Genomic DNA, 24,290 nt, shown 5'->3' with positions numbered 1-24,290 from the left:
CCTGGTTTAAGATCTCTTACAACTTAAACCCTATAAAGGCCTCTAGTAAGGAGAAAGAAGAGAATATTTTTCAAAAAACATTGAGTGCGTGAGGCTTTATTTGATGACAGTAATGACAACCAAGATAGAAAGAGGGAAAGGTTTTCCTGCTAATGTGTAGATATACTGTTGGTGTGTCAGTCAACCTCATAGAAGAGTGCTCAGTAGAGGATGAGAGGATGGAAAGAGCATCTCTGCCTACATAACTTCTTTCCTGCTTTATGTGCATTGTGTCTCACCTGAGGATATCTTTGCTTTCTGTCTCTGTAAAACAAAGTTTTCTAACAGTGTGGCTTAAGCAATCTCGGGCCCTACTTTAATTGTTGGTGACCACAGTACCTTCTGATCACAAAAGCTCCCATCATGCAACCTTTTTTATCTGGACTTTCAGTTAATGGTGGATTGCAGATTTTGTTGACTATTTTACAGGTTTTGCTGAATTTTTATCTGTAAGACATGACTGCATACTTGTTCAAATTGAAGATGAAATCATCAAGTAGACTAAATTTTGATCATGTAAGTTTCTTAAAAATTAGAATTTTGATGATGATATTGGGGGTTTACAATACAAAAACATTTACCAGCACAATACACAAAATACTTGTTTTGTTGCTGTGCACATACTAATTCCTAGAAACTCTGAAGAATAAAGCTTTATACTTATTCCCTCCCTATGTTACTCCCTCCCCAGTTCCTACCAAATGTTTCAATCTTCTTATTTTCTCTTACTTTTGATAAAAATGGAAAGAATCAGAGTTCATTTTGGCACACACAAAAAAACAATTCTTGAGGTTCTACTTTGAGTCTGATACCAAAGTCTGAAGATGCAGAGATAAATAATTTGTGATTCCTGTCATCAATAAGCTCACAGCTGATCCAATAAGACAAATAATGAATGGCCTCACATTATGGTTATTTGATATTGGATCATATTAAAGGGCAACCTGACCCAGCCTGGGGGAGTTATGGAATGAGGGGCATCGGAGAAGGATTCCTGGAACAAGTGATGTTATAGCTAAAAGTAGGTTCATAGTCTGGAGAAGGATTAAGCTAAAGCTGTCACTAATCAGAAGTGGGAGGGGGGGAGGAATGGATGCCAGAGGAATGCCACCAAACACTCTGCCACTGTATTAACAGGTTTTAATTATCCTCAGTTACAAGAATGTGGCCAACTCTTTGATTCTTACAGCAAATTCATAGATTCTCTCTCTGTATCTCTTTTTCAACACAGATTATGAAGATGAAACCAAAGGAAAAAAAACATAATCATGACCTTTTCTTTAGAAATCCATCCATCATAGGGAATAAACTTGTAACTGGATCTAGAGAGTTTGGTCTGACTTATTTGCCAAGATTTAGAAATATTCTCATTCAATAAGGTTTTCATTATCTTATTACAGAAAGATTTCACATCTCCATTTGATCTATAAATATGAGATAAATATAAGTAAATCTATACCTATGATGTATAAAATAGATAATAACAGAAAAGGAAAAAGAAGTCCTGAGCTTTCAGTTTTTTAAAAAACACATAGTCTGCTAAAAGTGATATGGTATTCTAGTCAGAAACAGATCAGTTTGTATAGATACAATAGGAGATTTAAAAATAAATCCTGTTAGTAGTAGCCATTTGCGATTATCAAGTCAACTAAGGTCTCAAGCAAAAATGCAATCTAGAAATGGCAATAATACATTGATGAAAAAAGAGAGTTGTTATTCGTAAAAGAATCAATTCAATATGTAGATGAATTAAGAATTTTCTCATTCATCCTCCATTCTCTTTCCAGGGATCACCTAGTTCCCTTAGTTTCTGTGCTCTCTAGTGTGATTCTTCCTGACTGTCCTTTTTTGTATCCCTTTGTTTTGGCAAACAGATAAAAATAGCTCAATAACCTATGTAGCAGCTAATGCGGGTGACTGTGATATTATGAGAAGCATTATATAACCAATAGTGATACATGCTTTAAGAAATCATTTTAGAGGGGCACCTGAGTGGCTTGGTCTGTTGAACCTCCGACTCTTTTTTTTAAGTTTTTTTTTTTTTATTCATGAGAGACACAGAGACAGAGACAGAGAGAGAGAGAGATAAAGAGAAAGAGAGGGGCAGAGACACAGGCGGAGGGAGAAGCAGGCTCCATGCAGGGAGCCTGATGTGGGACTCAATCTCGGAACTCTAGGATCACGCCCTGAGCGGAAGGCAGGCGCTAAACCGCTGAGCCACCCAGGGATCCCCCTAAACCTCTGACTCTTGACTTCAGCTCAAGTCATGATGTCAAGGTCGTGAGATGGAGCCCTGCATCAGGCTCCCCGCTCAGCGGGGAGTCTGCTTCCTCCTTCTCCCTCTCCCTCTAGCCCTCTCCAGCTCTAAAATAAACAAACAAATCTTTTAAAAAATCATTCTAGGGCTGGTCCTAGATTTGCTGAGGTCTCTATACATGCCACCTTCCAAGATCATAGGTATAAAATGCCTAGCAAAAAGAACCATGTATAGTAAGTGATCACATATTTTCAACGGTTTTTTTCCATCCCTACCACCAGTCATCCTCTCTTTGCATGGAGCCTACTCTTTTATAGTTTATAGTTGTCCAGATCCAATGCTAACTCCATCTTCTGTAATTTGTAATTTCTATATGAGAATGCCTCCTTATACCTATTTCTGCATCCTATATACGTAAATGATATACTTGAGTGGTGGTAAACCTTATAGTTTTTCAGAATCAACAAAACTTACAGTTCTTCAAAAGCTAATTTATCTATTGAGTACTTGCCATGTGCCAGAAACTTCTCAGTACTTTATATGTGATTATCTCACTTACCCTCACAATTGTTCTATAACGAAGTTGTATTCTTATCTATTTTAAGGATAAGGAAACTGAGGAACAGGTCAATCAGTTAGCTAGGGTCAAGGACGGGAGAGAAACATGGGCAGTGTAACTTCAGAGACTATACTGCAGCCACTACACACAAAATGCCAGTGTTTTCTTCATGTTATAAGGTCAGCAAATTCTGGGAGTCTATTCTGTATAAAAGAGCCCCATGGTGAAATGATCTTGAGAAACTGCATACATGGAGTTTTGACAAAGAACTTACAAATGCAATATTTACAAATACAATAATTTACAAGTACAATAATTGACAAGACTTATTAGGAAAGAAAATGGTAGAGACGTCTTGTTGCAAAGAAATTGACTTAATCGTTGAATCCATTGCTTCTCAACTTTGAACCTTAAAACCTGCTTTTATGTAGTTTCTAATAACACCTCCCAGAATGAAAAAAAAGACACCTCCCAGAATGGACATCTGTGGATAATACTTAAGAATGGTATTCAGAGATGGCCTCTTACCTGTGGCACTGAGAAATTTGGAGGTTCATGGCTGTCCCACAGGACAAATTCAAAAGAGTCTTCAAAGACCTCTCCACCAAAGTGACGATAGTAAATGATGCCATTAAATAGATCCCTCTGAAGGAAGCCAGGGACAGGATAGCCTATCGGGTCCACAAAACACCACATACTTTTGTAACAATCTTTCAGATTTGGGGTAAAAAGATACTGGACCTGTTTCCAAAGTGTTCTCTGCCTAGCATGGTGTATGTATCCCAGAAATCTTCATAAATACTCCTAACAAAGCTTATAAATAAGTAGAAAAATTAAAGTTGCTACACCTGCCTTAAAAAAGGTAAAAAAATTAGCATTACAAAAATATTTTTAAGAAACATTCTTGAATAACACTAATACTTGATACCTATTTTGTTATTTCTGACTACTTCAAGAAGTGGTCTTGAAATTATGTTATGAAATTATTCTAATAAAGCATAAACAAATGTTATTTGTGAAATTATTTTATCAATAATTTAGAAGAGGCCAAACACTTCTCTTCAAACTTATTTGTTCTGTCATCGTGCTTGGCAGACTTAATTTTTCATAGGGTAATGGTTACCTTGAGGTTCAGCTCTGGAACTTGCTAGATGCACAAATTTGAATAGATCAATTTAACTTTTTTAAGTATCAGGCTTCCCATCCATAAAATGGGAATATCTTACCTCATAAACTTGATGTCCACCTTTGTACAAATTCTGACACCAAAAATCTTTATTCAAAACTTACCTATCAGTCCTGGCCCTGGCTTCTTCATGATCTCTCCAGCCTGAGGAGGTTTCGTGATATTAAAGTAGATGTAGTCATCACTGGAGTCCATGTCTGATGCTCTCAGCATAGAACTCTGGATCAGTATGGTCTGCCCTTCCTCCAGTTCAATCACAACATTGCTTATGAGAAATGGGGGACTATCATCTTTGGGCAAAATGTTGATGGGAAACTTATGGCGGATGCTGTGATGGCCATCGAATATCCTGAAGATCACAAAATCTTTGGTGGAGTCACTATCATCATGATGATAGCGAACAACTCCAGCCTGAAGGTCAGCCACAGTGAAGAGAAATCCTTTGCCGCCTGATGGAGAGAGCAGAGATGGAGCTGACTGAATGAGGGGTGCAGAAGGAGCAGCTGTAGTGAAAGCATCTATAAAACAGGGACAATCATACATATCTCATATTCCCTACTAAGGATGAGAGAACCTAAAGAACAGTAAGCCTACAAAATATGTTAATTATTATCAAACTCATTGTTATCATCCTACATGGCAGCACTACTTAGATGGGCAATTTCGAACCAGGAGCAGCAGTACCATCTGGGAAGTCATTAGAAATGCCAAGTTCTGGAGGTGAGCCCCAGCAATCTGTATTTTACCAAACTTCCTGAAGAGTCTAACACATGCTAAAGTTTGAGAATCACTTGCTTATTGACCAAGAGCTAGAGCTCTGATATCAAATGGCCCAGATTCAAATCCCAGTTCAGTCACATTTTAGGTACATCGCCTTAGACAAGTCAACTTATCTAAATCTCAAGTTCTCCATTTGTAAAGTGGGAATAATAATTGTACCTCATTTCATAAAGCTAATATAAGGTAGAGTATGTATAATGCTTTGTACAGTATCTAGGACAAAGAAAAAAAATATTAGTACTATTTTCTACCTCCTCTGAGCCACAACATCATATGGGCTACCACTCTACTCTTCATTTCTACAGTATTAATAAACATTGCTTCACTCTGCATAAATGATTACAATTCTTGATGGCAGGTGCCCCAGTATCTCCTCATACTGGTTTTGTTTGTTTGTTTGTTTGTTTGTTTTTTGGGTTTTTTGTTTTGTTTGTTTGTTTTTTTAAAAAAGGATTTATTTATTTATGAAAGAGAGAGAGAGAGGCAGAGACACAGGAGGAGGGAGAAGCAGGCTCCATGCCGGGAGCCCGACGCGAGACTCGATCCCGGGACTCCGGGATTGCGCCCTAGGCCAAAGGCAGGCGCCAAACCGCTGAGTCACCCAGGGATCCCCTCTTCTCATATGTTTTAAAGCCCTCACTGGAATAAGTGATTAAACATTTGTATAATAGATAGTACAGGTTACTTGCTCAGTAGTCACTTTCTGATTTTTCACCAGTATCAGAATTCTAGTTTTATTTGGAATAGCAATATGATCATTTAAAAATACTCAGGTTCCCACACTTCATTCCATCTAGGGGGTAGTACGTGACTTGGTAGATTTAAGTGGAACCCACGTATCCGGTTCCAGCAAAAAGTTATTAAAGAAAGCAAATTAATTGACGTAACTTGTCCCTTCTCCTTCTTCCTTCCTAGAACGCAGACCCAAAGTCTGGAGATATAGGCACCATCTGGTGACCACTGTCAGACCAGAAAGAGGTCCTGGAATCATGGATCTAGAATGCCTACCTCTGGGCAATTTGTCACATGAGGAAAATAACTCTTGAATTTTTAAATAACTGGGTTATTTAAAATGGAAAATGGGTTTCCATTCCATGCAGCTGAATATCCACCCTAACTGATACGCCCAGGCTTATGCTGACCTCCTACTTTCCTGGGATTGGGCAAGAGAATTTATCATTTTATTTTTTATTTCAGAATTCCTAATCACAAATGATAATAAATAAGAGCTCTCTTTCTGTTTTATACTTAGGAATACCAAGAGTATAATTGAATTAATTCCTCTAAGCTCACTACAAGAAATGGACTATATTATCATATGATATGAATATTATTTTTATTATGGCTAATACCTTGTTAACTACCATCCTTATAAAACAGTTAACATAATAACACAATGCTACTAACAATATAATATCAGAATGATTACCAAGTATTAAAAAAGCAAAGTTTTTCTGTTTCTCATCACAATTTTGTGAATCAGGGAAATATTTTGTCTTCCAACTGGGATAAGATCATCAGTTTAAGCATATATTTAGAAGGAGATCTGAGATTTAAATGATTTAAATGAGTAGCATGAGATGCTACTCATAAAAGGTCTTCCAGAGGCATCTGGATAGCTGAGTCAGTTAAGAGTCTGACCCTTGATTTTGATTCAGATAAGGATCTCAAGGTCCTGGGATTGAGCCCTGCAATGGACTCACATTCAGTGGGGAGTCTGCCTGAGGTTCTCTTTCTCCCTCTCCTCCTGCCCCTTCAATAAATAAATAAATAGTCATCCACTGATGTGAGCATCCTAACACAGACGCTAATGGCTTCGAGATCTCCAGATTTTCTAGACATGACAATTCATTTAGAAATGAGGCCTAAGACAGAAGGCTAATTTGAACAAATTATAGCTAAAAACTTCCCTAATCTGGGGGAGGAAAGAGACATCCAAATCCAGGAGGTACCAAAACTCCCATCAAAATCAACCAAAGCAAGCCAACACCAAGATATATCATCTAAAATCTGCAAAATACAGAGATAAGAAAAGAATCCTGAAAGCAGCAAGGGAAAAGAAATCCCTAACTATAAGAGAAGACAAATCAGGTTCACAGCAGATCTCTCCACAGAAATCTGGCAGGCCAGAATAAAGTATCATGATATATTCAACATGCTGAATGAGAAAAATATGCAGCCAAGAATACTTTATCCAGCAAAGCTGTCATTCAGAATAGAGGAGAGATAGAGTTTCCCAGACGAACAAAAACTATGGGAGTTCATGACCACTAAACCAGCCCTGCAAGAAATACTAAAGGGGACTCTATGAGTAGGAAAGAATGACCAAAAGCAACAAAGACTAGAAAGGAATAGAGACAATCTCCAGAAACATCAATTGTACAGGTAATACAATGGATTTATAATACAATATAAATATAAATATAAATAAATTCAAATCTATCAAAAACCACTCTGAATATAAATGGCCTAAATACTCCAATCAGAAGACACAGGGTATCAGAATGTATTAAAAAAACAATATCCGGGCAGCCCAGGTGGCTCAGCAGTTTAGCACTGCCTTTGGCCCAGGGTGTGATCCTGGAGACACGGGATTGGGTCCCACATCGGGCTCCCTGCATGGAGCCTGCTTCTCCCTGTGCCTGTGTCTCGGCCTCTCTCTCTCTTTCTCTCTCTGTGTCTCTCATTAATAAATAAAATCTTAAAAAAAAAAAAGATCCACCTATATGCTGCCTACAAGAGACTCATTTTAGACCTAAAGTAACCTGCAGATTGAAAGTGAGAGCTTGGAGAACCATCTATCATGCTAATGGATGTCACAAGAAACCGGAGTAGCCATACTTACATCAGACAAACTAGATTTTAAATTAATGACTGTAACAAGAGATGAAGAAGGATACTATATCATCATTAAGGGCTCTATCCAACAAGATGATCTAACAACTGTAAATATTTATGCCCCCAACTTGGAAGCACCCAAATACATAAATCAGTTAGTAACATAAAGAAACTCATTGATAATAATATAATAATAGTAGGGGACTTTAATACCCTATTTATTACAGCAATGGACAGATCACCCAAGCAGAAAATCAACAAGGAAACAATGGCTTTGAATGACATACTGGACCGGATGGACTTAACAGATATATTCAGAACATTTCATCCTAAAGCAGCAGAATATGCATTCTTTTTGAGTGCACATGGAACATTCTCCAGAGCAGATCACAGACTGGATCACAAATCAGCCTCAACAATTACAAAAATATTGAGATCATATCATGTATATTTTCAGACCACAACACTATGAAATTTGAAGTCAACCACAAGAAAAAATTTAGAAAAACTACAAATACATGGAGAGAGAAAAACATCCCTTTGAAGAATGAATGGGTTAAACAGGAAATTAAGGAAGAAATAAATATATGGAAAGAAGTGAAAATGAAAACACAACAGTCTAAAGCCTGAAATGCAATGAAAGTGGTCAAAAGAGGGAAGTATCTAACAATATAAGCCTTCCTCAAGAAACAAGAAAAGTCTCAAATACATAACCTAAAAGAGCAACTAAAGCCAGTAGAAGAATGAAAATAAATGATATAGAAACAAACAAACAAAAAATCCACTGTAAAACAGATCAACGAAACCAGGAGCTGGTTCTTTGAAAGAATTAATAAAATTGTTAAACCCCTTGCCAGACTTATTAAAAAAGAAAATAGAAAGTACACAAATAAATAAAATCACAAATTAGAGAGGAGTGATCATAACCAACACCACAGAAATACAAGTAATCAAAAGAGAATATTATGAAAAATTACATGCCAACAAACAGCAATCTGGAAGAAATGGACAAATTCCTAGAAACATACAAACTGCCAAAACTGAAACAGAAATAAATAGAAAATTTGAACAGACCCATAACCAGCAAAGAAATTAAATTAGTAATAAAACATCTCCCAACAAATAAAAGTCCAGGGCAAGATGGCTTCCCAGGAGAATTCTATCAGACTTTTAAATTAGAGTTAATACCTATTCTTCTCAAATTGTGCCAAAAAGTAGGAATGGTAAGAAAATTTCCAAACTCCTTCTATAAGACTAGCATTACCTTGATTCTAAAACCAGATAAAGACTGCACTAAAAAAGAGAATTACAGGCCAATATCCCTGATGATGCAAAAATTCTCAACAAGATACTAGCAAGTCAAATCCAACAGTACATTAAAAGAATCAGTCACCATGATTGAGATTTATTCCTAGGCTGCACTGGTGGTTCAACATTTGCAAACTAATCAACATAATATACCACATTAATAAAAGAAAGGATAAGAATCATATGATCCTCCCAATAGGTTCAGAAAAAGCATTTGACAAAATACAGCATTCATTCTTGATAAAAATCCTCAACAAAGTAGGGATAGAGGGAACATACGTCAATATCATAAAAATCATATACAAAAGACTCACAGCAAGTATCATCCCTAATGGGGAAAAACTGAAAGCTTTTCCTCTATGATCAAGAACAAGACAAGGAAAAAAAAAAAAAGAACAAGACAAGGGGGTAGCCCGGGTGGCTCAGCGGTTTGGGGCCCGCCTTTGGCCCAAGGCGTGATCCTGCCGACCCGGGGTCGAGTCCCACATCGGGCTCCCTGCATGGGGCCTGCTTCTCTCTCTGCCTGTGTCTCTGCCTCTCTCTCTCTCTCTCTCTCTGTGCCTCTGATGAATAAATAAATACAATCTTTAAAAAAAAAAAAAGAACAAGACAAGGATGTCCACTCTGATCAGTTATTTAACACAGTACTGGAAGTCCTAGCCTCAGCAATCAGACAACAAGAAATAAAGGCACCCAAATTATTAAGGAAGAAGTCAAACTTTCACTATTTGCAGATGGCTCCATGGAGAAAACTCAAAAGTTTCCACCAAAATATTGCTAGAACTGACAGATGAATTTAGCAAAGTTGTAGGATACAAAATCAAGGTAGAGAAATCTGTTGAATTTCTATACACCAATAATGAAGTAGCAGAAACAGAAATCAAGGAATCAATCCCATTTACAATTGCAAAAAAACCCCTAAGATATCTAAGAATAAACCTACGAAAGAGGTACAAAATCTGTACTCTGAAAACTACAGAACACTTATGAAAGAGATTGAAGATAACACAAAGAAATGGAAAAATGTTCCATGCTTATGGATTGGAAGAACAAATGTTAAAATATCTATGCTACCCAAAGCAATCAACATATTTAATGCAATCTCCATCAAAATACCACTAGCATTTTTCCCAGAGCTAGAAAAAAACAATTCTAAAATTTGTATAGAACCACAGAAGACTGAATTGCTAAAACAATCTTGAAAGAGAAAAGCAAAACTGGAGGCGTCACAATTCCAGACTTCAAGCTGTATTACAAAGCTGTAATCATCAAGACAGTATGGTACTAGCACAAAAACAAACACACAGATCAATGGAATAGAATAGAAAACACATAAATGGACCCTCAACTCTATGGTCAGCTAATCTTTAACAAAACAGAAAAGAATATCCAATAGAAAAAAGATAGTCTTTTCAACAATTGGTGTTGGGAAAACTGGACAGTAACATACAAAAGGATGAAAATGAACCACTTTCTTATACCATACACAAAAATCAATTCAAAATGGATGAAAGACCTAAATGTGATACAAGAAACAATCCAAATCCTAGAGGAGAACACAAGCAACAATCTTTTTAACTTCAGTCACAGTAACTTCTTACTAGACGCATCTCCAGAGGCAAGAGAAACAAAAGCAAAAATGAACTATTAGGACTTCATCAAGACAAAAAGCTTCTGCACAGTGAAGGAAACAATCCACAAAACTAAAAGGCAACCTACAGAAAGGGAGAAAATATTTGCAAATGACATATCTGATAAAGGGTTAGTATCTAATATATATAGCAAACTTGACACCCAAAAAACAAATAATCCACTTAACAAATAGGCATAAGACATGAATAGACATTTTTCCAAAGAAGATCCACAGATGGCCAACAGACACATGAAAAGGTGCTCAACATCACTCATCATCAGGGAAATACAAATCAAAACTATGAAGAGATACCACTCCATACCTGTCAAAATGGCTAAAACGAACAACATAAGAAACAGTAGATGTTGGCGAGGATGTGGATAAAGGGGGACCCTCTTGCACTGTTGATGGGAATAAAAACTGGTGTAACCACTCTGGAAAACAGTATTAAGTTTCCCCAAAAAGTTAAAAATAGAACTACCCGTGACCCAGCAATTGCACTACTAGGTATTTACTCAATGTATACAAAAATACTGATTTAAAAAAAAGAGAAAAAAAATACTGATTCAAAAGGGTATATACACTCCGATGTTTATAGCAGTATTGTCAACTATAGCCAAATTATGGAAAGAGCCCAAATGTCCACCGACTGATGGATAAAGAAGTTGTGTACACACAATGGTGTGGTATACACACACACACACACACACACACACACACATATTGGAATAATACTCAGCCATCAAAAAGAATGAGATCTTGCCATTTGCTATGACATGGATGGAGCTAGAGTATATTATGCTAGGCAAAATAAGTCAATCAGAGAAAGACAAATACCATATGATTTCACTCACATGTGGAATATAAGAAACAAAATGGATGAACATAGAGGGAGGGGGGAAAAGAGAGGGAAGGAAACATTAAGAAACTCTTAACTATAGAGAATAAACTGAGGGTTAATGGAGGGGAGGTAGGTGGAGGATGGTATTAAGGAAGACACTTGTGATGAGCACTGGATGTTATATGTAATTAATGAATCATTAAATTCTACTTCTAAACCAATATTACACTATATGTTAATCAACTAGAATTTAAATTAAAACTTGGGAGAAAAAAAGAGAAAGAAATGAGGACCAAAAGATGCTATGTACATCCTGTTAAATATGATCTGCCTTTGGAGAGACTATTTCTTGGGTTCTCTTCTAGGTTAGAGAGGCTGATATTTCACCTCTTAGTGTAAGTCGTCCATGGTGCAGGCCGCCCACGGTGACCAGCTGGACAGCATGGATGTCATCATTGTCGACAATCTGAAACTGTTCCCAAGTGATGGCCCGAGACTGCCCCTCTAGAAGACTCAGACCTACAAGAGAAAACAGAAAACTGTCATGAAAGTTCTATGACATGCCAACATGCCTATTTTAAGACAAGATTAATGAATTTTCACTCACAAAACTAGCTGAAAATTGTATCTTTGAAAGCTTTTCAAGAAATTGGAATTTAGTTTTTATTTTTGGTAATATTTTCTTTTTCTAAGATTTATTTATTTATTTATTTATTTATTTATTTATTTGAGAGAAAGAGCGCAGAAGGGAGAACCAGAAGGAGAAGTAGAGGGAGAGGGAAACTCAAGCAAACTCCACACTCAGCATGGAGCCCTATGTGGGGCTCAATCTCATGACCCTGAGATCACAACCTGAGCTGAAGCCAAGAGTCAGATATTTAACCAACTGCACCACCCAGGTGCAGGAAAATATACTTTTCATACTATTAACTCCAATCTGACAACTGGTTCCTTATATATCCATTGGAAGCATGGTGATGCCAGAATATAAATATTAAAGGAAAGAACAGATGTTCCCAGTGTTCTCTCATTCAAAAATGTCCACAAGGAATTTTTCGAAGATGGCATCCAGGTAATTTTAGCGAGCAAAAGAATCAGAAGAGCTTTTACATGTGAGTTAAGAGTACAAGAGTAGCTCACAGGAGAATGTAAAGTGGTTAAATGTGCAAATATGGAGCTACTACGCTAGGGGAGTGTTTAAGAGTATTAGACATGAAGTGTCTGACACTTTGCAATGAAGACTGAATTTAACTAAAGGAAATGCAATAAAATCTTCTCCTTGGACCCAGCATGCTGGAGGGTAATTGCTACTCAGAGCAGTAAGAATACAGATCCTGGCTGGAACACTCCAGTTAAAACAGGGAGCTGAGCATCACCAACCATTCCCATTATTCAGTAGATCCGGGAGTTGACAGATTGCAAAGAATCTTAAAAGGGAGCAAAGCTTTTTAAGGAACCAAGTAGATAAAACTTAGAGGCAGTGTATGGATGGACTGGGTTACACTCCCTTTCAAACCTGCCCAGCTTTCCCTGCCTCCCTGGCTGTGACCATGTGCCCCCTTTCCTGCAGCAGCAGCCCCACAAGGGTCCCCAGAGTCCCCACAATTATAAAGTTCTGGCTGCCACCTTTGCCTCATCTACTGATATGGCTGGTTGGCTCAACCATTCTCTTGGGCAAGGGCCAGGTTTTGGCATGACTTACCCTTGTGACCATGGCCAGGTCCTACACCAGGGGACACAGGGAGTTTGTGTAGTAGTCACAAAGAGGGGCCAGGTACCACATCATGGACATGTGGGGAGTCGACATCCATTGAGGCAAACTGACCACAGTGAGACAGGAGATGGAAAGCAGCTAAGAGAGAGACTATTCACCCCTCCCCCATCCCACCCCTGACTGACCACACACAGTGGTTCCATCTCCTTCTGGAGACACCAGCATGGCTAACAATCAACTTCACTTTCTCATAAACTTTGTCATGCCACCTTTTTATTTGTTCCCCACAATTTCCTTTTCCTCTTCTTGTTTTCAGTATAGGGTTAGTGCATATGACCTGCCTCAAGGACTGCTGGCTAGGGAACTTGGGATAGGACATACAGTATGAAGAAGGAGAGAGAGAGAAAGAAAAAGGGGGAAAGAAGGGATGGAGGAAGAAAAGAAAGAAAGAAGGGAGGAAAGAAGGGAGAAAGGACAAGCACTTATAAATAATTTCTGTTAGGGGCTCCTGGGTGCCTCAGTTGGTGAAGCATCTTATTATTACTCTTTGTCTTGGTTCAGGTCTTGACCTCAGGGTCATGAGTTCAAGCCCCACCCTGGGCTCCATGCTGGGTGTGGAGCCTACTTAAAAATTAAAAAAAAAAAAAAAGAATATGACTGTGACTCGTAATAAGGGTTTTGAAGCCAAGAGTGTATGGTACAGCACAGTCCCAGGCATCATGGGAGACAGCAGAAGAGCAAACAAGAACACTAGAAGTATATACAGCAAAATATTAACAGTGGTTTGGTCTTCATGGTGAAGTAATAAATGATTTTATTGATTCATTACTATTTCATTCATTTACTCATTACTATCCATTCATCATTGTTACCATAATTATTATTATTACCCATTCATTCATTCCTATTGTTTAATACACTTTCCAAGTTTTCAATGATGAACATATATTAAGTTCATAATAGGTAAAAATTCATTTTAAAAAAGATTCTCATATCCAAATAGCCAAAACCAGATTTTGAGCTCTCTTAACCAGCTTGAGTTTTACAGATAATACAGAGTATTAAATCTTTATGCTCAAGCAGTAATCCACTTAATATGTGATCATTACTAAACTTCATGTTATCAATTCCTTCTTTTCTTTCATTATCCCTCTAACAGAGGTAGAATGGGACGTAGAACCTGCAAGACTGCTCAATCCATGTTCTCCACACACCTGAAGCTCACACACATACAAACATGTGTATGGGTACCCTTGTGCAAGGGCATGTGAGTGAGTGTGTATGTGTGTGTGTAAGCCACAATCTGAGGACTTAAATCAGACACAAATATTTTCCCCTTAACAGAGCCTACCACCATCACTTATAAGTATGTTTTGAATGCTATCAATGGGATCAGTGGGAAAAGAGAAAATCTTCATTCACATTCCCCGTTTACATCTGATCTAAATATACACATTGCATTATAAGACCACTCACAAGTGACCTTCTTTTAAAACAAAGCAGTTAAAGCTCTTATTCATGTATTATGGCATCCTTGCATGTCCTAAAAACAGGACAATGAATTAGTCTACAGCTTCCTTTCTTCCCTCTGAATAGTCAGAGTTGGAGACTTTTTCTCCCTATGTCCAACTATAGTTCAATATCACAAATAGTCACTTTTTTGCCTCATTCAGTTGAAAGGTATCCTTCTGGCTTATTTCCTACAAAGGAAAAACTTGGCTTCACCACACAGGAATCCTGGATTTAAATTTCTCACCCTGCCAGTAGGAAAAACAAAACAAAACAAAAACAACCATCTGATTCCCTTAACTTGTCTGGGTTTCAGTTGTTTCATGTGTGAAATGGGAAGAAAACAACCTTTCTTTCCCAACCCATAAACTTTCCTGCCTTCCCTTCAGGGCTATGTTGCTTGACGCCCTATACTGAGTTTCACCTGTGTTCCAGGACACTCTCGGGGCATTTGTATCTGCTGTTCTGATGGAGATGTGGACCGTAATAGGCACACTCCTTTCAAAGAAGAAGTCATAAACCTCCACCTCCACCTGTAAACAAACAGTTGCATAAGAATCACACATTGACAATTTATAGCATAAAATACCATTATTCCCTGGGGTATACACTATACACCACAGATGGAGGCAAAACAGATTGAGGTTTCTGCTGTTGACTGATCCCTCTTTTTAAAACATTTACTTATTTATTTTAGAGACAGAGAGTGTGAGAGAGAGAAAGAAAGAAAGAGAGAGCAGGGGGAGGGGATGTGGGGGGAGAGAAGCAGACTCCCCGCTGAGTATGGAGCCCAACACAGGGCTCCATCTCACAACCCTGAGATCGTGACCTGAGCTGAAATCAAGAGTTAGATGCTTAATGGACTGAACCACCCAGGTGCCCCATCTGATCTCATTTTTGGCAACCTGAGCTCACAATTTCAGGCTCTAGATCTTATTCCTTAGTTAACAGTATTTTTAAATTTTCCTTCCCATAAAAGAAGCTTTTAACCTGAAAGCAAATATGCTGGAGAAAGATTCCTGCAATTGCTCAGGAGACCAGCATCAGACCAATCCAGCTCTTTCAAAGGCATAGGGTCTAGAGCAGTGGATTTTAATTGAGGGAGACTTTGTCCGCCCCCCCACCCCCCGCCCCAGAGACATTTGGGAATAGCTGGAGACATTTCTGGTCTCAAAAGTGGGTATTCATGGTGGGTGGTACTACTGACCACTAATAGTGGATAGAGGCCAGGGATGCTCCATGCACAGGACAGACCCCACAATATAGAATTATCCAGCGCAAAATGCCAATGGTACTGCCTGTAAGAGACCCTGGTCCAGAGGCATCTATCTCTCCAAACATAGTTTTAAATATCCAGATTTTATTTGCCTCCATGAAATCCATCAGTAATAAATGGTGCTATATGATATGATATTTTTAAAGATTTTATTTATTTATTTATTTATTTATTTATTTATTTATTATTTATTTGAGAGAGAGTGTCCGAGCAGGGGTTGAGGGGAGGCAGGGAGTGAGGGGCAGAAGGAAGAGAAGTTTTGAACCTTATTATGTGTTATGCACACATTGCATGAGATGCTGACATGGGAGGATAACGTATAACACAGAAATGGAAGGCACATGCCTACTTTTGAAAAATATCCATTTGACAATGATGTCCATTTGGTCATCAGAGAGGATAAATTATCAAATGGCAACATATCAGCAAATACTACCAACAAAAGAAACAGATTCAAGACTGCCAAAGTAACAGACTGAAAATGAAACCATACCCAGGTGGAGATGTCTTTTGGAGATGTAATGTAAATATCTATTAGGTCGAGCCATATAAAATCATATGTCACATGCTCACTAAGAAACACTGTTCTCAAACCAACAGAGTACCTAATAAAATGAGTTTGAATTTTCATGGCTGAAAGAACGGACCACCTTGGCATTACAGTCCTCGGAAGGGTTGGCCATTGTTCTGCTCTCAGGGGTCCCACTCCAGGTGGCTGAATGAGCCGAGGGCTTCCAACCCACATAATCTGCAAAGCATCTAATTGCCACTGAGAAAATTAAAAAGTCACCTTCTAACAACAACAACAACAAAATCACATATTTGGACAGGTTCTGCTTTAAGATTACATTATACAATGCTGGAAAAGACACATGAAGCAGCCTGAGTAGCTGTGCTTTATTTATGAGTTCAGGGTAAAACCAGACGTCTAAAGAGAAATTACTTTATAATATGGAAGGAATGAGAAGTGAGAGCAAGAAAGAAAAAAACAGCTGCCACTTACTATTATGAAAAAAAAAAAAAAAAAAGCAAAGGGCAAAGCACGGCATTTACAGCCTGAAGTCTTTTGTCTGCCCTGGAGGCTAAATGCTGAAAATGCCTAAATTAGATGGAGAACAATTTGGAACCCCAGGGACGCTCATTTTCCTTAATAAACCTGAAGTCAAGTCTGTATCAATCTGCTCATTTAAACTTTCCATCCTGTTCATGTTCAAATCAACTTGCTGGTAGGTAAGTTTGGTAAGGGTTATTATGCACAGACTGTAACCAGCTGTTCTCAGCTCCCATCCAAAACAAAGATGAAAGAGCCTGGAATAGCAGCAGAAAGTACTTAGATTAGACAGAAAGAGGACTTTTCTGACAGGAAAAGTGTTTGATAGGGAAATTAGTTCTCCAAAGAGATTATAGAATCTCCTACCTGGAGTCAGTGTTACTCATTAAAATTTAGGATCCCAGTAAAACACTCCTCCAAACAAGAGGGAATAGAATTTATTAATGAGGGGCACTTGGGTGGCACAGGGGGTTGAGTGACCTGAGCTCAGCTCAGGTCATAATCTTGGGTTCATGGGATCGAGCTCCAAATTGGACTCCACACTCAGCATGAGGTCTGCTTGAGATTCTCTCTCCCTCTCCCTACCCCTCCAACTTGTGCTCTCTCTCTCAAATGAATAAATAAATATTTTTTAAAAACAGAATTTGTTAGTGAAAGGATTGTGGACAGAGTCATCTCTAACTTCCATGGTCTATGTATTGTAGAAAGGACATTAAGGACACAAGAGTTCTCAAACTGGTGAGCTCTGGGCCAAATGTGGCCCTCAGAAATACAATTTTGTAGCTGCCACAATATGTTTTAGAACTTTTTGTTTGTTTGTTTTAGAACTTTTAATATGTATTCCATATTTAGAAATTGAAACATTTTCACAAAAAACTTACAGATTTCCAACTCCTCTGAAAGAACAAGAGCTAAGGCTACCCTGGGTGTGTCCATATTTGTCTGTTTTCAAAACAGGGCAGCAATCACCGGAGCTTGGGTGCAGCTGCCTCTGAAGCTGCAGCTCTTTCTTCTGCTCCCCACAGTCTCCGTTCCCCACCACCCAACCCATGGGTTTATTCATTTGCATCACCTGGCTCCTCTTGGCATCTGAGTGTGGCCCAGATTTACAGTGATTGATTCTCCTCTGAGGCACTGACCCTACAAACTAGCCTGAAGGTGAGGGGAAGTGGCCTCCCTCTCCAATAACTCTGGAAACCAAATAGGCTAACACTTTGTCTCCTTTTTTTCTTACCTCGTAATGTCTCCGCACAGAATGGCTGCTATTCGGTGGCTGATAGGCTATCTGCAGGTCACTGAGATCTTTCCAGGTGAATGAGGAGACCGGTCTGGTGTGATCCCAGAGATGAGTCACGTAGCCCTGGAGTGGCGCTTTAGTAATGTTAAACACCAGCAAGGACTTTGGGGTCTCGTCCTCTTCACAATCCAGAACGGATGTAGTCAAAGAGGTCAGGATGAACTGATCCACTTCCAGAGTAAACATGGCCATGAACGCAGCCCTTGGAATCTGATTAGGAATGCCAGGTCTGATATAGACGGGCAACCACGCACTCTCTGACTTTTGAAGGGGAAAGAAAATACAAAGGGGAAGTAATATGAATGAAGCTATCACATACATGGTAATAATATGGTGTGTTTGGAAATGACTTGAAGCCTGGCTGCACATTAGAATCGTTGGAGAGTTTTAAACATATACTGATGCCCAAGCTCCATCTCTGTAGGTTCTAATTTAATTGTTCCCCAAAGGGACCAGAAAATTGGTATTTTTAAAGTTCTCCGGTGAGTCTAATATGTAGCCAGGGTTGAAAAGGGACATTCATTTTGGCATCAGAAGGAGCTGTCCTGGGATGCTTGGGTGGCTCAGTCAGTTAAGTGCCTGCCTTTGGCTCAGGTCATGATCCCAGGGTCCTGGGATGGAGCCACAAATTGGGGTCCCTGCTCCATGGGGGGAGGGTTTGCTTCTCCTTCTGCCCCTGCTCTTTCTCTCTCTTCTAACAAAATCTTTAAAAAAGAAAAAAGGAAGTAACTGCCCTTTGACACTATCTCTAGCACTTATGATTTGTGTGATTTTATTTAAACAGGATATTTAACTCCTAAATATTTTCCCCCCATTTGTAACATGGAAATAGTAAACCCCCAAGGATTAACCCCCAAGGATTAAGTGAGATAGCCAAAGTAAAGCACTCAGCAGTGCCTGGCACATGCTACCAACCTCCTCTGGCTGCTGTACCCACTTCCTGTCATATGGTTTTAAAGATGGCTAAGGCAAGATGAAAGGAAATGTCTCTATAACTCAGTACTCATGCAACTGAAGGATGGTGGCTCGGTTGTCTAGTTAGTTAAGACCCTGAGTCCCCAAGTGAGGAGTAGGTAATTTTAAAAAGTTACCAGTCAGGCTAGAAATGCATCCTCCTCAAATGAGAGAGCTATGAGCAAAAGGCCCCAGTAATGAGGATCTCCAGAGAAACCAGGAAATTGCATCTTGGAATTTGAGGTGTCAACAGGTGCTATGAGAAAGAATCCTCAGAGCAGAAGATGCTGGTTATTATGGGACTGTTAAGAACAACACTAAATGATAAGAGTCACATCCAATATGCTGAACACTGGACATTGGACTAGAAGTTGTAATCTATATATAACAAAATGTTGAAAATGGAATTTTTTTTGGCTCAGTCTCAACTTAAGTTCCAATGAAAGAAATATCAGATATCAAAGTGAATGTGATACCAATACTCTAGGAAGAATTTATAAACGCAAATTGTCTGGAACTGGTCTAGAACCCTCTCACCCACTAGAAGAACAGAAAAGGGTTGAGAAGGGTAAGAGAAAAATCTATTTGTAAAGAAGACCGCTTTGCTATGCTGAGTTACTTCCTCCATCCCCAACCTCACATACCCCCATGGAGAGTAAAGATGGGCAATGCTACCTCTGTCTCACTTGTCAGGAGAGAAGTTTCCTTGAGGACAGCCTTACAATGTATCTTTCACAGATAAGAACACAAGGGACTGATGCTGGGCTCTTACAGGAGTAAGCTAAGTGGCCAGACACAGAAGAATAATGGTGCTTCTTCTGGGATCTCCCTATAGTCCTTGTTTGTGGCAGAAGAAAATATATGAGAGTTCCCAGATATGGGCAAGTGGGACAGAGGATTGGTCTGGAGTCATCCTGGACTCTGACCTTTTGGGTACATCCATGAGAAGCCAAAGAATCCCAGCAGCAGGCCGCTGAAGGTGGAAATCATCCTAGAGCTGTGGGAGGAATTGCAAGTGAATATTCAGGCAAGAAATGCAATGAGATCATTTCTCAGGAAATGAGATCCACCGGAAAGAGACCTCCAGGATGGGGGAATCCCCAGAGAAACCAAAATTTGTTCTGGAGACAAAGAATCAGCTGGAAACACTTGCCAGAATTATACAGCATGACGTCATATTCTATCAGTTTCTGATCAAAACCCTCTCTCCCCAATGCTCCCCACAAAACACCCATTCAAGACCATAAGTTCTGAAACTAGCCAGCAAAACTCAGAAGAGAGAAGAGGAACAAAGAAAAAAGGAAATCAACTCCTCTCCTCTCCCACTGCATGCTTAATGAAGACAAATTAATGATATGCTGAAACATCTCAGTGTTTAAAGTATCTATTCTTTACATGCCATTAAAAAAAAAACATTTAGGGATCCCTGGGTGGCACAGCGGTTTGGCGCCTGCCTTTGGCCCAGGGCGCGATCCTGGAGACCCGGGATCGAGTCCCACATCGGGCTCCCTGTGCATGGAGCCTGCTTCTCCCTCTGCCTGTGTCTCTGCCTCTCTCTCTCTCTCTCTCTCTCTCTCTCTCTCTGACTATCATAAATAAATAAAAATTAAAAAAAAGATTTAAAAAAAAACATTTAAAGGAGTGCCTAGGTGGGTCAATTAAGCATCAGACTCTTGATCTCAGTTCAGCTCTTGATCTCAGCTCAGGTCTTGATCTCAGGGTCATGAGTTCAAGCCCTAGATTGGGCTCCATGCTGGATGTGGAGCCTACTTAAAAAGAAATTATTTAAAGAGCAATAATTTTGAAAATTCAAGAATGGGAAAATCACTGTGTGTAAGGACTGGTGCTGAACAGCAAGACCATTTAAGCCTAGAGTTAAGCCTAAAGAAATATGTTATTTTAAACATCTTAACAAAATGGAGAGAAGTGTCAAAAGAGCTTATCTGAAATAAAAGATAGATGATTTAAGAAATAACAGGTATGGAAAAAAAAAAGAAATAACAGGTATGGGACACCTGGATGGCTCAGTGGTTGAACATCTGATCCAGGGTCCTGGGATTGAGTCCCACATCGGGCTCCCCGCAGGGAGCCTGCCTCTCCCTCTGCCTGTGTCTCTGCCTCTCTCTGTGTCTCTCATGAATAAATAAATAAATCTTTTTAAAAAGAAATAACAGGGATAACAACCAAATGCCAGAGCTAAAATTGCAGATTGTATAAACAAAGCCTGGAAGGTGGGCAATCACCAGGAGAAAGGATAAATAGGATCACTCCTCATCATATATAGGAAGGACCTAAGGGACCTCATTTCACTTTTTATCTTAAGTGTTAAAAAAACAAGTTAAACAATGCTTTAAGTTTTGGAAATAAATCCCAGTAAAACATAAAATGGGATAAAAGACTCTCAGATGAGTGAAGGAAAACATAGAAAATATAATCTCTATTGTAAGATGATTTTTTTTAATTAGCCAGAAAGCATAAAACAAGATAATAGGGGCACCTCGGTGGCTCCATTGGTTAAGCATCTGCCTTCAGTTCAGGTCATGATCCCAGGGTCCTGGGACTGAGCTCCGCATTGGGCTCCCTGCTCAGTGAGGAGTCTGTTTCTCCCTCTGTCCCTCCCCCAACTTGTGCTCACGCTCTCATTCCTCTCTCTCTCTCTCTCAAATAAATAAAATCTTTAAAAAATAAAAAGATGATAGAAAAAAATACATATCCATTATAAAACTATAGCTTATATTCCCATGTTCACGACAAATATTCTGAAATTATATCTCTAATTACATGTGTCTTATAGGAGAGACATTTAAAATAAAATTACATACAAAGATTAAAAGTAAAAGGTTGATCAAAAGTTATCATGTAAAGAAAAAAGCAGATGTGACCATAGTACTTTCAAAGAAAGATGAATCAAGGAAAAAAACATTAAAAAAGGACAGTGTGGGTAGTTAAAATTAATAAAATATATGACAAAGATTATTATAAGAATCATTATACTTAATATTATACTGGCCAAACTAGTGGGGAATAGAGCAAAAATAAGAGGACTAATTCCTAAAAAAGAAAGGACAAAATTATCATCATTACCGAGAGATATAATTAGGTCTTCAAAGGCTCAAAGAACTTAAAAATTCTTAGAATAATTGAATTCAAGAAAGAAGCCAGATAAAAGAAAATTATACCAAAAAAAATAGTTTTCCCATTTATCATCAGTAACCAATGAGAAGATAAAATGAAGGTGGAAAGTGTTTATTCACAGTAATTTCCCAAAAGCAAACTGCCTAGGACTGGACTTATTAGGTATGCTCAACTTACATGAAGAAAACTGCAAATTTTACAGAAACATATCAAAGAATGTTTGCTTAGATGAAGTGAGGCCCCTCATTTCTGGATGAGAAGGCTCAATATGGTAAATGCTCTAATATTCCAATTATTTCCAAAATACTTTATAGTTATGATCCAATTCTGATAAAAAATACTTAGGGCCTTTTCTTTAACAAATATAAATGGATTAATTCTTTACTGAGAACTAAGATTAGGTGAGAATGGATAAGAAAACGTTGAAGATAAGTAATAAGGAAGAACTTGCCTGTAAAATATTAAAGTGTATTATTGACCTTTTAGATTTAGGATAACTGATACTGGCACAGGAATAAGGTGGTAAATCTAAGGAACAAAAGAGCTAGACTTGAAATTGTATGTTAACACCTTTCTATACAATAGAAGAAGCAAAAATCAATGAGAAACAGAAATCCTTATTCAACAAATAGTGCTGAAAATTTTGGCTATTTGAGAGAAAAAAACCTGTTCCGTGTTTCACAGTATCTAAAACTCATTTCAGATTGATTTAAAAGGCTAATGTAAACAAGAAAACCTTAAGAATCTAGAAGAAATTATGGATGAAATAGTCATTTAGTCACTTGATGAGGCTGGACTGTACAAGCAAAAAAATAATAAAATGACAATATTTTAAAACTTCAAATATAGTATAAGTTCAAATCCATAAAGCAAATCCAACACTGGTGCAAACGACTCCTTACCATGAGTGTGTGTATGTGTGTGTGCATAAAGTGGAAGAAATAGAACCTATTTTGCTTTCTGACTTTTTAAAAAAGTATTCTCCACAGTGAACATATTACTTTGATATCCATAAAAGAATGTGTTTTATGGCATGCCAAATTGACTATGGAGTGGGTTAATTAATAAAACAAGAAGGTCATTTTAAGGGGTAAAATCACAAACTGATCTAAAAATAGAAACAAAACCCTAACTCAGTATAGAGAGGTAAAAAAGAAAAATCTCTTCAGGAAGAAAAATGAGCCTAATTTTTTAATGGAGGTAAGACAGCAATAAAAGTGAAGTTTTGGGGCTTCTGGGTGGCTCAGTCAGTTAAGTATCTGACTCAATTTTGGCTTGAGTCATCATCTCAGGTCCTGAGATTGAGCCCTGCGTCAGGCAGACTCTGCACTGAGCATGGAGCCTGCTTGAGATTGTCTCTTTTGTTCTCTGTGGTCCCACACTCCCCCACTCTCTCCCTCTCTCTCAAAATAAAATAAATTAAATTAAAAAATATTTTTGTGTCAAAAAGATGAGAAGACATCTACTAATAGTTAGACCTAGAATTTAGTCTTGACTCAGTCATAAAACGGCCGTGTATGTACGGGCACAGTATGCACTTTCTCTGACCACCACCACACAAGACGTTTGGGCTAGGCCAGTTATTCCCAAACATAGCTGATGATCCATTTTTTCCCAGGTCACTTTTTTAACTAGCATATGCACAGTACTTACTATGTACCGGGCTTCATGACAAGTGCTTTATAAGTATTATCTCATTTATTTCTCTCAATTACCCTAAGAAGTAGATTCTATTATCCCCATCTTAAGATTTTTAAAATGAGGCATAAAATCCATGGTCAAAAGCTAGTAATCAGACATTTGAACCCAGGCAAACTGGGCCCAGTGTTCATGCTCTTAGCTGTCGATGTTAGGCTCAGAAATCTATCCTTTAAAATTCATCAAGTGATTTGCCTAATCAATTTGACCAGACC

The 24,290-nt window shown here is 38.4% G+C and overlaps 1 protein-coding gene across 10 annotated transcripts in view; it reads right to left on the bottom strand.

Moving 5' to 3' along the window:
- The window catches only part of FREM1 (FRAS1 related extracellular matrix 1), a 165,193-nt gene that overhangs the window by 101,050 nt on the left and 39,853 nt on the right, over nucleotides 1-24,290 (bottom strand). For all 10 annotated transcript variants that reach the window (XR_008661429.1, XR_008661428.1, XM_055302119.1 and 7 more), the window contains exons 6-10: nucleotides 18,226-18,549; nucleotides 15,089-15,197; nucleotides 11,829-11,960; nucleotides 4,146-4,490; nucleotides 3,384-3,526 (exon numbers count right to left, since the gene is read on the bottom strand). Coding sequence is in view for 8 of the 10 variants with exons in the window: in XM_055302119.1 (XP_055158094.1) it covers nucleotides 3,384-3,526; nucleotides 4,146-4,490; nucleotides 11,829-11,960; nucleotides 15,089-15,197; nucleotides 18,226-18,549 (1,053 nt within the window). In the remaining 2 variants the exon portion in view is untranslated. The remainder of the gene's footprint in view (nucleotides 1-3,383; nucleotides 3,527-4,145; nucleotides 4,491-11,828; nucleotides 11,961-15,088; nucleotides 15,198-18,225; nucleotides 18,550-24,290) is intronic.

This window comes from Nyctereutes procyonoides, unplaced genomic scaffold (genome assembly GCF_905146905.1).
Source record: "Nyctereutes procyonoides isolate TBG_1078 unplaced genomic scaffold, NYPRO_anot_genome, whole genome shotgun sequence".
NCBI lineage: Eukaryota > Metazoa > Chordata > Mammalia > Carnivora > Canidae > Nyctereutes > Nyctereutes procyonoides.
The sequence above is the reverse complement of the archived record's forward strand: the minus strand, read 5'-3'. Positions and strand labels throughout refer to the sequence as shown.